Genomic DNA, 14,338 nt, shown 5'->3' with positions numbered 1-14,338 from the left:
GAAAATAATCGTTTCTACGATGCATTGCGATGCGGACGTGGACGATTCGGTATCGATGCAGTGACGGACAGTGGCGTTTTCTCCTGGATGCCAAGGGAAGCCAGGCTTCCCCTGTTTTTTCGGATTGTAGTTATAATTTTAATAAATAAATAAAAACACTTCGTTTAGTTTCGGAAATTCTTTGTTGTGTGTTGCTGACGGCCCGTCTCTCCCCCATTCTCATTGAGTATTTTACAAAGAGTGAAACAGCGCCCCTCTAGATGTTATGGTGAAACAGTAGATTGCACTCTGTTGCGAGAGGAGGCCAGCCGAAATGTGCTTCCCTTGGTGAAAAAAAATTGAGGGATTGACCAATCAGATGAGGCTCACATCATGCCCCTGCCAACCTGTGATTGGTCAGGGCCATGCCAAGGGAAGCCAGAGGCGGCTGGCTTCCCTTGCCTCACAATCAAATCAAATCGCATCAATTTAGAGGTGCAGTGACGCGTCCCAAAAAGCGGAAGTAAGCTGCGCTCGGTTTCCCTCGACAAAATAGCAATGGGATTTCTCCATAGGATTTTGGAAAATAGCTCGAAAAAAGGTCAGTGGAAAACGAACCTGTTAGGTAAATGCACGTTTTGTTCACTCAGACAATATCCACATGTCTACCCTACTTTTATAATTTTCGAATCATAAATCTAATCGATAGAAGATAGATAGCGTCACTGCACCACTCTCACCGCCGTTAGAAAGTAGCAAGCAACTGAAGCAAGTGCAATTATGGAGGGTGGAGATTTGGAGTATTTAATCAAAAAAATAATTGGGACTAAACTTCCGCTACAGCAGCAACAACAAATACAATCTGATGACAGGCCAATGCCCAAACTGGAGCTGTGTACAGCAAGGAACAAAGGAGCGAACCGGACGTAAAACGTTAAAGGTCTCCTGATTTAGTTTGTGAATGAATGCTTATTAGAGTTTCGGCTGGAGAGTGCGTGCGGACCTGTCGGTCAGATAACAGGCGTGTGTAAGTCCTGCATCTGTATGATACAAATGTGTGTAAAATGATACCGGGCGCTGTAATCACTCATCTGGTTTATTATTACATTGACCACCCCACCCCAAAAGAAAGGACGTATTATTGGCTTCCCCTATTTTTTTCCCCACGCCACTGTAGTAGTAACGTTGCTTCCTGATTTTCCGGCCGCGGCTTTACTATGACGTTTTTTTTTTGTCACTTTAATATCAAATCGGTCGGTGATGCAGAGATCAGGGAACAGACGTGACAGCGGCACAGCAACACCAAACACGGAGCAGTCTGCTTTATCCACCAAAACAAGAACACCAGTCCAGAACCAACAGCAGAAGGACCCGCTCTGAATCACTCCGTGTCGCTAGGGCTCAGAGACACAGGGATTTATGTTTTTCAAAAATAATCGCGTTACAAACATGTCAGGTTTTTGGTGGATTTAATTAAGTCTTGGATTGCAGAGTATGAATGTCCTCTAGCAATTTTCAGACGATACGTGTGTAAAGTTTGTGAAGGCAGGAGGAAAAAAGCTTCAGCGATCACCTTCTCCTCTCCGTTCCTTCAAGCCCCGCCCCCTCCCTGAAAATAATGAGTGACAGGCTGATAGTAACCTGATAGAAACTTTATTATTCACTTAATCACTGAGATATAATGAAGCTAACTTAATCTCATACATTCATGGGATTTATGTAACAGTAAGACAGAGAATGTAAGTGTGCACCCACATGCAGTATATTTGTTTGTATATGCTGTTGTAAATACTCCTGTTGTCTGCTGTGTTCAGACTCAAGTCCTGTGTGTGATGCCACATTCAGGACATTCAGTGTCCTTTCTTTAACAGAAGACTGTTGCTAGAAGCTGTAGCTAGACTGCAGAAGCATTATTTTTTTTGTTTTTGAGGATGGAACAACTTTACACACAGATATAGGGAGGCTAGACCTATACAATTCATTTATTTTGGTTTATAAATTAATGTCAAGACATTTATGTTATTGATTTCTGAAGCACTTTCTAAATAATAAAAAGAGAGTTCATTATGTATTTACTGCATGTATGCATTGATGAAAAATAAGCCATGTGCAGTAATATAGAAAATTGAGGATGCAACGCATTGGTATGAATCGTGATGCATCGTGATGCATCGAATCGTTGACAGGATAATCGTAATCGAATCGTGAGACCAGTGAAGATGCACAGCCCAAGTAGAGACCCCCTCACCCAATACTCCCGCAGCACCTCCCACAGTAACTCCCTGGGAACCCGGTCATACGCCTTCTCCAAGTCTACAAAACACATGTAGACCGGATAAGCGTACTCCCCGGCCCCCTCCAGAATCCTTGCGAGAGTAAAAAGCTGATCCGTCGTTCCACGACCAGGACGGAATCCGCATTGTTCCTCCTCAATCTGAGGTTCGACAATCGGCCTGACCCTCCTTTCGAGTACCTTAAGACTGCTTAGAGTAAACTTTCCCGGGGAGGCTGAGTAGTGTGTGATGCCTCTGTGATTGGCACACACCCTCTGATCCCCCTTTTGAAAAGGGGAACCACCACCCCGGTCTGCCACTCCTTCGGCACTAAAAAAAAAAGGATATAAAAAAACGGAACTTTTATCACAGCCAGATTTTGATCAGCAGAACTTCAGCACAGTTGTGAAAGATTTAAACTTTCCCCTTTTTCACAACACAGTTACACCCTGGGCGTCGAAGGAAAATGCATCCTTGCAAAAGTAACACACACACACACACACACACACACACACACACACACACACACACACACACACACACACACACACACACACACACACACACACACACACACACACACACACACACACACACACACACACACACACACACACACACACACACACACACACACACACACACACACACACACACACACACACACACACACACACACACACACACTTTGTTGGACTAGATGAATAGCATTGTCTCGAGAGCACAGAGAGATGAATGAGTTGTGACAGCGCTGCCTCTCCAGATTATTAAATTATAGCCGTGTCCGTGAATCTCGTCTCTCGGAGACACAGCTGAGTCTACAGAGACGAGACACACAGTTAGTGATGAGAGGAGAGCTGGGACCCAACTCTGCACTGTTATTACATTATATTAATGTATGATTTAGTTGAATCACGATAATTAAATTAATCTCTACTTAAGCCTGTCATTGTCATACTTTTAACCCTTTACATTCTTGGATAGATCATTTATGCAAAACCAACATTACAAAACTTTTCGAATAAAAGCTTTTAATTAGATCAAATGAGTTTCATAGGGACGGTGTTCAACTCTGGAATATTGTCGTTATTAATTTATTGAACAATTAGAGCTAATAAATGTGATTTAAGCTGCTTAGTAAACGTTTAGGCTTCAGGAAAATAGGATTTTCTCTATTTCTTTTACATTTCAGATCAAACAGTTACTCAGTTAATTGAGAGAATAATCGTCAGTTGCAGCATCACTGCAGTAAATATGTTTTACAATTCATTTGTCAACCAAATGATAGTTTGAAAATATGTCTGGAAAAAATAACCATCACAATGTGCGAGGCGACGTTGACAAATACTTATTTTGACTAGTTTTAAGGCCTTTGTGTACAGTATGTAGTTTAACAAATGTCATTGTAGCCAGGTTTGAGGAACAAACTGTACTTTACCATCTTGTTTTCACAGGAAATGATGCAACAACATTTTCTGACTGACGTCAATCAACCTGCAACTTCTCTATCCCAATGCAAACTAAATGTCACAAATGTACTCCTTCAAGTTTGTCTGTTTTTTGCTTTAAAAGCTCTCCGAGTTTCTCCTCTATTCCCCTTTTGCAATATAATGTGGAAGAGGGAGACAACAAGTGCACATTTATAAAACACACACATTATTTTACGCATTTTCCCTATGAATACTTTTCATATGAGATAGTAATGTACCTTGGAAGTCGGACACAGCTCAAGAAGTAAAAGTAAAAAACACCTGAGGGAAAAACGTCCGTCAACAAGTAAGAGATGAGGCGTAAAGTAAATTAAAAAGACATGGCCGAGAAATAGGGGAGAGAGCATTATGAAAGAGTGTTTAGAGGGAGGACTTTAAATCCACCATGGGGACAAAACTGTTGCAAATCTTGAGCAACATTATAAAATATTTAAGCATGAACACGCACGTTTATGAGCATTGAATACAAGCTTTAACACATCACAAAAGGTTCCTTCCCTGAAGTTTTAATGTGTTCTCAGTCTACCAACATGTGTACACTTGGACCATAAAGTAGAACACATATACAAAGCTGCACAGTTTAAATCCCAGAAGGAAACCGAGCTGTTTTTGTGCAACTTGTTTGACATTAGAGTCACATAACTTTAATGAAACGTAGAGTAAAATCACTTTCAGATGTGTTGCGTTAAATCCAAAATGACTGTTTCACGCTCGTTCTCTCTTTTTATTGCCAAACTGGTCAAGGCTGAAAAGACCAGCATTAAAAAGGAACACACACACACACACACACACAAACACACACATATAAGCCCCGCCCTCCCCTGGCATCCAGCGTGTATGAAACTGTTGCAAAACGCCTCTTTCAGCAGCAGTGAGTGACAGCTCACTCTACAGCTTCAGTGGTAAACTGATCCAGAAACACACTGCTGCCTCAGTGGAGTGTCTCTATAGTGCACACACTGTTTCTTTAGGTTCTTTCAGTATAGTGTGTATGTGTGTGTGTGGGTGTGTTGGTGATGGGCGGGGAGCTGGCAGAGCTGAAAGGTCTCTGTGACCCGCTTGGCACCGAGCGCTGATGGGAGTTCACAGAATGACTGATACTGTTTTAGAGCTCTGACATTGATAATCATTTACATTACGACATCTGAGCTGCAGTGAGTGCGAGTGCGAGTGCGAGTGCGAGTGTGTGTGTGTGCAATCAGGACACAATAAAGACAGCGGTTATATAGTTTAGACACTGACAGATATGTAAGAGATAACCATATCAAATATAATACTGGTTGTTTTTTACATACATACAATCCTGATAAGAATCTTTGTATGAACCCTCATCAGAAGCCAACCTCCTATCCATCCCCACACACATCAATCACCGGACCTGGGGGGACAGAGCCTTCTCTGTTGCTGCCCCCTCCCTCTGGAACTCCCCCAACCCATCAGAGACTGCACCGACCTCACCACCTTCAAAACACTCACCTCTTCAATCTGGCTTTTAATGTGTGATTGTTTTTGTATTATTTGACTTTAACTATATATATTTATTTTTGGTCTTTTCACTATATCTGTAAAGCGTATTTGAGCACCTGTAGAAGCGCTAACAAAATAAATCTATTATTATTTTTATTATTATTATGAACAGGACAGAGGTAAATCATGTTGTCAGTGCTCTTTGGAGAAAAAACTCTGTTCTGTTTCTTAATCACCTCACACCTTTGTTTGTTTTTGCAGCTCACTGTAACGCAGTGACGAACCGTCAGGGCCTTCAAGGTATTCAGAGAATACCCTGGAACACTCAGATAAAACAAACAACAAATCGATTTAATTATATAAATAAAATGTATATAAAATGAATAAATGAGAATGGTATCTGTGTTGTTGATCTGTAATATTACAATGTTACGTTGATTTGTTTGCCCTTCTCGGACCATGCACTACGCATTTCATTGGTTTTGTGTTGGAAAAGAAAGCAACCAATCAGATCGGGGGGTGTGTGTCTACAGAAGGTCCAGTTGTGATAGACGCGGTTCGCCACTGTTGTAACGTATAGGCTGAAATGCAACTGCCGAGATATCCGACATTAGACGATATACATTGTTATATAAGTGTGGCAGATCAATTGGTTATACTAGAATACTAAAAACAGCTACAAACTTGTATTCGTGTTTGACTGTTGGTAAGACAAAACAAGCAAACTACTTTTTTGAAACACTTTATAAATAAATGAGTTGAGCATGCAGGAGAAACATGTTTTGCATGCTGGTAACAAACACTTCACTGAAGGTCATCAGACAAGTTGGCCCGGCTATCCTTACTGCAAATGTTAAGAGCGATAATAGCACGTACACACATTAATAAACACACACACACACACCTATAAATAAACAACAGTGAAAGACATCTTCAACACTGTGGGTTTGAATGTCAGGGACCGAGGAGGACAAACTGGTTCTTTAGTATGACGACATGTCACTTAAAACTAAAAAAGGCCAGCGTATCAAATGATAATAAACACAAGAACATTTTAAAATACTCGCTTGCTTTCTTTTATATGTTCTTAATGGAATAAGTGACTTCTCGAGGTCAGGGTGAAAACAGTATCAGCGTTTAGTTTGAGTTAAAGAGGCTTAGTTCATCCTTTCATTCATAGTGACTAAATAAAGAACAACTCATTTTTATTCAAAGCCATAAATTGAACACTGAACATCATGTGCTAAAACACATTTTGAATTTGAAGTGTAAGAATTCCCTTTACGGTTTTTACTCCTGTAGATGTTTTAAGTTCTAATTTTAACTCCTCAATATACTGTTGGGTAGTTGAATCTAAAAGATCATCCCATGTTTGTAGCTTTGTCCTGTGAAAACCAAAAATCTCTAAAAGAATCAGCTTTTCTCAACAAAAAAAATCCTTGTTTTCAGATTTGAAAAGATGCATTTTTTAGCTGATCTAAGGGGCTTTTATAAGCTTAAAACGTAGCAGATTAAATCCAAAAACAATATTGACAATCTGTTAATTGTTGTATTGTTCAAGCAAAATGCTAACATGAATGCAGGTGTTCTGCTTTTCCTTGTCAAATGTGTTAATAAATTAAATATTCGCTAAATGGCTAAAATAATCTGCAGACAAATCTGAATAAGAATAACTGTTTGTTACAGAGGAAACATTTAGCAGATAGTATGATTAGTGGATCGGCAAAAAGGTTGGCATAAGTTGGATTTAATCAATAAAAGTCTACATTTACTGGTTTAGCTTTTGTTTGTTTTGTGTAAAAATAAAATGTCCCTTTTGCTCAGGGAAGCTGTAGTCAAGATGTCACACTACAAGACATCTTATAGAGAAAATGATCTAATATTAATGACAATAATGAGAAGTTGCAGCACTGCTGTCAGAGATGGTCCTGCACATTAAAGTCAGCGGGGGCTCACATGTTCTGGTATCTCCGCTACATTTAATCACACGTTCCCACTTTCCCCATCCTCTCCCTGGATGGCACTGCTTTAAAAAGCCTTGTGTGGCCTGACTGCATTCCTCCCTGTGGCCTCAGCATTCACATGAGGACACATCAGAGCCCGGAGGCAAGAGGCACAAAGAGGGAGAAGAGAGAGTGAAAGAAAAGAAGTGATGCTGCAGAGCGAGAAGAAGAGCCTTTCAGGACAAACAGGAACAAGTGCAGTGTTTCAGTAAAGAGGGTCAGCCAAGAGGAAGAGATGGAGAGGTTAAGAGACGGAATAGGAGCAGGTATGTCAAACGAGAATAAGAGTGATGACGCAAATGTGTGTACAGGGAAGTAGTCTTTTCTTTCTAACACATTTTTGTTTTAGCATCAAAAATGTTTTTGTAATACTTAAAATAGACATAAATTGCCCTTTTAGCTCCAACGAATACTTGATTATCATAATAACAAACAACTTTTTATCAACCCAAAAAAACATATTTTTAAATGTCATGCTGACCAATACAGGTGCACTTGTTGTGAACAAACACACACTCACACACACTCACCAGTAGAAGGCCACTTTATCTCCGAGCTTCCTCTCGTGGACGTTGCGGTCGAGCAGATTGTAGCAGATGTTGGTTGAAGCTCCTTCCATGAACTTGATGAATATTTCTCCTTTAGTCACATCGAAGTTGTATTCGAGGAACGGACCCGAGTGTTTGGTCTTCCAGAAGAAATCTTTAGCAATGTCGCCCCAAAACTCTGCAGGGCGGGAGGAGAGATGGACACAACATTATAAATATATGTCTTAATCTCTCAGATACATTTGTAAGTTACAGGTCTCACGTATTGTCTTAATTAATGCAATGCTTCAGATTTAACAGGAAAGACAGTTATGTTGCAAATCACAGCTTGGCCTGTGTGGCTCTTGCAGTCAGGCCACACTTGTTGCAAGATGCATTTGGTTGAAAGAGGATTTGGATTGTGGCAACCACTTTTAGAATGTACTGAACAGAGGTCCACCAAAAATCACCAGATCAAGGTGAAATTAATTATGTGTTCAATTTAAAAACTACACCTCAAAATGATTTTCGTTATAATACAGATTGTTTCTCAGTTTATAAGTTAAGCAGTTTGTCTATGAAGTGCAAGAAATTAGTGGAAAGTCAATTTCCTAAAGTTCTGAAATGTCTTGTTTTGAGCAAGCACATTTAAAAGATTATTGTATTTGTTGCTTCTTTAAAAACCCAGGCCACTGTGGAAAGGACTGAGCTTTGCTACATTAGTGCTGCTCATTTAACCATTTGAGCTACCAAGGTGCTTCAAATGGTCATCATTTAAAACAGAAAGGCAGCAAACCTTCCTTTCGGGGAAAATGCAACCAGATAAAAGCTTTTGAAAGACTAAGTGTTTCACTGAACCACCAGCACAGCTCATGAAGAGCTAAATACAATATTCATTTCAGCATTCAACATTCATTGCAACTCAAGGTGGTTAATAATCATCTCACTGTAACTTGTCCCACTTGTTGAAGTTCCTTTTGCGAAACGTTTATGGGCTAGCCTTCTCTGTGTATCATTAACATACATAAGGCATGATAACCCAGCATGGTTATTTCCTCATGGCACAGCTATGGAGAATGTAATAACGGTTGTTTATAAACTCCTGAGCCCAAAGCCAGAGATCAGATTCCACCTGCAGGAAAAGCTTGTCTCATGTCTCTTACATACTTTACACAGAGACTCCACTTCACAAGGAAATGAAATTAGCTAGTGTTTGATTAACAATAACTGCACTGATATGGAATCTGGTCCGGTAAATTCAGCAGAGACACGTCCCGCCCAAAGGACCAGAAAACCCTGACATCATCCAGCCGTACACGTTGTCTGCAGGAAAACAATGAATGAATATGTTTGACAAGCCATACTTATAGGTTTTCAGGGATTCAAATGCAAGTTTTTTTGATTTAATGATTATTATGTTGATTTTACTCCTAAATTGTTGTTTTTTCCATAACATGTCATAACCTAGACAAAAGTCTCCGGAATAGAGATATCTTCAATTGGATTTTTTATATTGTAAATTTAGGGCTGAGGGCTTGGCACAACCGCTAAAATAATAATATTCTGAAATGCAGCTTTAAGTCACAGTCTGAGTAAAGTCTGAATAACTCAAATACCTTTGCCTCGGCTGAAACAACACTGTGGAGGGTTTCTGCTCTGTATACTTAAGGGTTAGTGACATAGACCTATTATATTTGCACCATCGCTTTTTAAATCAAATACATAAGACTTATATAGTTATGCAAAACGGCTAATTTCAGAACACTCTGTATTATATTATTGATTATAGTTATCCTGGATAGCAATGAAGTCTTAGTTACTTAGTTTGTTAACAATAATGTGACAATACTGTTTTAAAAAATCTTATTCCAAAGCCTGATTATTCTTAAGAATTACAACGTAATATCTCTTTTTAAATATGTAGTTTGTCATTATACTGTCATCAAATCAGTGGCATAAAATGTTCTTAAAATGACAATAATATAGTTAAATTATAATTATTTCAGGGCCAATAAATCATCAAAAATAAGTACATATCTTGGCTCCAGTAAATCGGAGCAGAAAATATAGGATAATCCAGTAAAGTAAAATGTACTTTTACCACTTTAACAACTTAATTACATTATGACAGAATTGACTTACCATCAGGATTCTCTATGGACTTTAAGTAGAGCTCCTTGTATTTCTCAAAGCTGGGGATGTGAGCTTCCTTCTTCAGCTCCTCAGACCCGTGGAAGACGTCTTCCTTCGGCACTTTTTCGGGAATCATCTCTGAAACGCTTGTTTAATACTTTCCCACGTTGGCTCTAGCACGCTTGCAGCCCAGCTTCGTTTGAATATCAATCGATATATCGACTGCACGCACAGACGCTGTCACATATATCAATATCAGCAATGCAGGACGGGAGAACAGGAGCTGCAGGAGCGAGCAGCACAATAAAGCAATGCAGCTGCAGCAAAGTTCATTCAGACTTCCTTGTTTTGCAGGATGTTTCCTTGTTGATTTCCGTAATACTTTACGTGCAAAAGCCGCGTTTGGACCCAGCACGTGCAGCTGCAGTTGTGAAGCAAAATCCGGATTAGTTTGCATGCAGCTCCGGTGGATTTCCCGTGTGAAGTCCCGCAAACAAGGACACGGCTGAGTGGGTGTCCAGTGAAGCTAACAGGCTAAGCTATCTCACACCAGTAGAAGGTGGACACGCGCTGAGACGAGGCCCTTCTGTATTAGCTTTTCAGACTATACGTGTTTTTAATTATCAAATTAAAATATTCCCTCAGTCAGCAAAGGGTTTTCTAATAATGCCCTGGAGGCTGAATTGAACTGTTTTTGTCCCAGCGGTGACACTTCTTCTTCTTCGTCTCCTTTCCTTCTTCTTCTTCTTTTCTTTTGACAACGATGAACTCTGTTTGGCTCAGACCGCCAGCCAATCAGAGCGCACGGTGCCTTCACGTACTCCACAAACGCTCCGCATTCACACTTTTAACAATGGTAAATGCGACCCCTCGTTGCGTTCAAGTAGTCACTGTTGTCCTAAATACCTAATGGTGAAAAACAGCCATTAACCCTAACTTCCTTTAACGGGCCACTTTATCTCCAAGACATGACAAGCATATTTAACCTTTAAAAGGGTTATATTATAATATAACGTTTAACTTAGTAAGACTTGGAATGCAACACTTCTACTTGTAACAAAGCATTTTTAGCTGATGTATAACTAAACTACTTACACTTTATGAGAAGAAAACTTCTTCCACTTCTGCATAGAATTTATCTTCGTCTCCGCAAACATCGATATATATATACATGTTATATAACTATCGATCGATCTAACGCTGTGATACAGGGCGTGTAGGATGGTCGTTTTGATAGGAGTCTTTGTACAGTAGTGTAAGGAAGTGAAGTTTGCCCCTACAAACAGCAGGTGGCGATATTGTTCAATTTTGGAAGGAAAATTGAGGCTTAATAGACAACATCGTCCAATTAATCCAGGAGATTACTCATTCTCAGTTCCAGTTTTTCTTGTACATTTGTAAATGGTTTGTAGTATTTTACCACTGAGTGTCATCATTGAATTGTTTTTTGTTCTTTTACTTCATCTTTTCTCTCTGGAAATTTCCCTCCGGCCATCTCTGATGTCAAAGCTCTGGAGCGCTGAAGGTCAAAGGTCAACCTCAGGCCCGGACTGAATGATCATGATTCACAAAGACTGCTTTGTTTTCTGTGTTCAACGTTGTTTTCTTCAAGTTTCTCTGATTTGCTGCATGTTTTATATGTACAATGGACAAGGACTATTTCAAAAGTGCAGCAGAAAATGACAACTTTTGTTTGACACTTTGACAACTACGGGATTAATTTTCCTTAAATGTTGTATAAATATTTATATTCTTATCAGGATCATGAGTAATAAAGTTCTTCATATTTAATTTAGCTTGATTATCAGGTCCAAAGTATAATTGTCCATTACTTTGGAAAGCAGCACTGAGTACACTTTTATACTGGTTTGATTTATCATAACTCTTAATATTATCAAAACATACAGTTACTTTTATGCAAATATGATATTTTTCTTAAATCGTGCAGCCCTAACCTACAGCAGTAAATGCAACTCACACATTAATGCAAAAGTTAATATAAATCAAAAACATAATTTGTAAAGTTAAAGCAAAACTTGCAAGGAAAATTGCAAGTAATACTTTCATACTTTGACTTAAGTAAGGTTTTGATTGTAAAGCGTTTACTTCTAGTGGAGAATTCCCAACTGTATTAGTTATTTCACTAAGTCAGATTATCTGAAATGTTCTTTGAATATAGAAAACAAACTTTATATCTACTGGGAGTTGGGAACCTCATGTGTTTGAAAATATGTACAAAGCAGACTTGTAAAAAAATGAGCGGAACCATGTTGACGTGGAATACTGTTTTTTTATTGTCTGTAACAAACTTTTGTTTTGTTTTCAAGAGTATAACAAACACATTAAAGTCTAGCAAAAACTGTAGACGAGAGGAAAGAGACTCACAGTGAACACGCTTTTCACCACTGATTGTTGAGAGGGAAAAGGTCAGAGGTCACACAAGCACCACCATTACCTTCAAAGCCACCATAAACACACACACCTGCATGACTTCAGCCAACATGCATTTTCAATGTAATCATGCACAAGTACTTAGAGATAATATGGATCCCCAAAGCGCCGTTAAACGTCCTGAGCATGAACTCCTTCAGGCGTGTGTGACTGAAAAACATCCAGAAAAACTTCTTGTACCAAAGTTTGATACAACACACAGTCCTCCTCAGTAACACTTACAAGAATACATTTTAACAACCAGACAGGAGTCAACACACAACCTCAAATGCTTGTCAGGAAAACCACCGACCCCTGACAGGTGATTTAATTTTAACAGTTTGTTTTAGGACTCTATAAAAAACGTTTAGGGAGTTCGGAGGTTACATTGGCACTGGGTTCGGTACAGAGGCCACTATAAAAGGGGGGCATCCTTTTCCCTTTTAACATTGCATAACAAAAAGCACTTATTCACTAAGGCCCGACCAAACACACTGCTTGAGGAAATAAAACAAATGGTAGGAAAGCTGCTGTTCTGGCTCACAGTATGCAGAGAGGAGGAAGTGTTTACGTCACGCAGTGTGTTTGTCCTCAGTGTGCTACGATTTGTCTTGGCATCAAAATCACCTAACAAACATGAATTGGTTTCCTCAGAAACTGGTTAATATGGAGCTTCAAAGTCATTAAATATGACTTGTGTAACATATGTGAGCCCTGGAGTGGATGGTGTAAGTACAACATTTGTCATTTATTGGGAGCATTTATGTTAGGTTGCATGTAGCACCAGCTTAAATGGGACTTTTCAACTGTTTCGTTTGGTTGCGTTTCTGCAATTAAAGCACCCTATTTAAACTGTTTTGATAAAAAATGTTTTCTTTAAGTCATGGTCAACAAAACATTTCCAAAAAGCTTGAATTGTTAGGAATTCAATGAAAATATAAACCCAACATCTTTTGAGTTGGACTGTTGGTCAAACAAAACATTCAACTTTCCAATTATCAGAAAAGTTGTGTTGCCACTTGATCGATGAAAAAACGATCCAGAAGTTTAAGCCATAAAACAATGTTTATGAATTGTAGAAACTCATTAAAAAAAAAAGCTCAATTTCAGCTATGTCTCTTATCCAATAGTAGTTTTTAAGTTAAAGTAAATCTTCTATGGACAAACTTTAACAGGGCCAAAGATCCTGACAGTAAGGAGCCGTTTTTGAGTACTGCACATTTGAACTTAGAAGATGATTTGTCTCAAAAAACTGAGGGGGAAGGGAGATGTTTTCATTATTTCAGTGCCTAAAATGTTTCATGTGAAGATCAGATTTAAGGTGATTATGCTTTATCAGGCCTTCACTACAGCCAGATTCACTTCCAGCTTATTTCTTTAGAATTTGAACGATAAGACCGAAGAGGCCACAAACCATTTTGACTCGTCAGTTTCCTGCTGTATACCCTAAGAACTGGGTGGCTGCGAGTAAAACAGGCTACAAGTCTGACAGCGTTCACACAAATTCGATGTAAAAGCTCTTAAATTTAAAGCTGAAAGACAGCCCGAACTTTAACCTCATAGTTGGATTCAAAACCCAAAATACTGCAAGTGTACTGCACTCTTGCAGCTCAGCGCACGGCCAAGGTTGTCTGTGCTTAGGAGAAAAGTAGCCCCTAAGTTCAAATAAGTCTTTGGATGTAGAGTAGAAAATAATACATTCTACAAAAAGTGAGCTTTAGACATTATTTTTAAAAGTCAAAGAAAGATGTTTCTTTTTAGATGGTCTTAATGAAGGCAACTATGAGAAGATACAAATTAAATACCCAGGCACCCTTTGATTATGTGCAACATTCAACCCTCACGGCATTGTTTGTAAAATAGTGAAATTAAAACTGTTAAATACAAAATGCACGTCTAAAATTAGTGATCAGCTGATCCGTTTGTCCAAAGAGAAAAATGCTCAACTCAGCATTTCTTCTTTACTTTAATTCTGCTGAATATGTCACAAGTGTGCAGTAGTGATGCATTTTCTGCTCAACTTGTTGCAAGAAAAA

At 39.0% G+C, this 14,338-nt stretch overlaps 1 protein-coding gene across 3 annotated transcripts in view; it reads right to left on the bottom strand.

Moving 5' to 3' along the window:
• Positions 1 to 10,640, bottom strand: part of acss2 (acyl-CoA synthetase short chain family member 2) — a 29,682-nt gene extending 19,042 nt beyond the window's left edge. For 2 of the 3 annotated variants that reach the window (XM_079675375.1, XM_079675376.1), the window contains exons 1-2: positions 9,882 to 10,640; positions 7,743 to 7,938 (exon numbers count right to left, since the gene is read on the bottom strand). In XM_079675375.1, the coding sequence (XP_079531501.1) occupies positions 7,743 to 7,938; positions 9,882 to 10,008 (323 nt within the window). In that variant the 5' untranslated portion in view covers positions 10,009 to 10,640. The remainder of the gene's footprint in view (positions 1 to 7,742; positions 7,939 to 9,881) is intronic. The other variant, XM_079675374.1, reaches the window with a different exon arrangement.
• Between the last annotated feature and the right edge of the window lie 3,698 nt (positions 10,641 to 14,338).

The sequence above is a fragment of the Notothenia rossii genome (genome assembly GCF_949606895.1).
Source record: "Notothenia rossii genome assembly, chromosome: 4".
In the NCBI taxonomy this organism is placed as follows: Eukaryota; Metazoa; Chordata; class Actinopteri; order Perciformes; family Nototheniidae; genus Notothenia; species Notothenia rossii.
The sequence above is the reverse complement of the archived record's forward strand: the minus strand, read 5'-3'. Positions and strand labels throughout refer to the sequence as shown.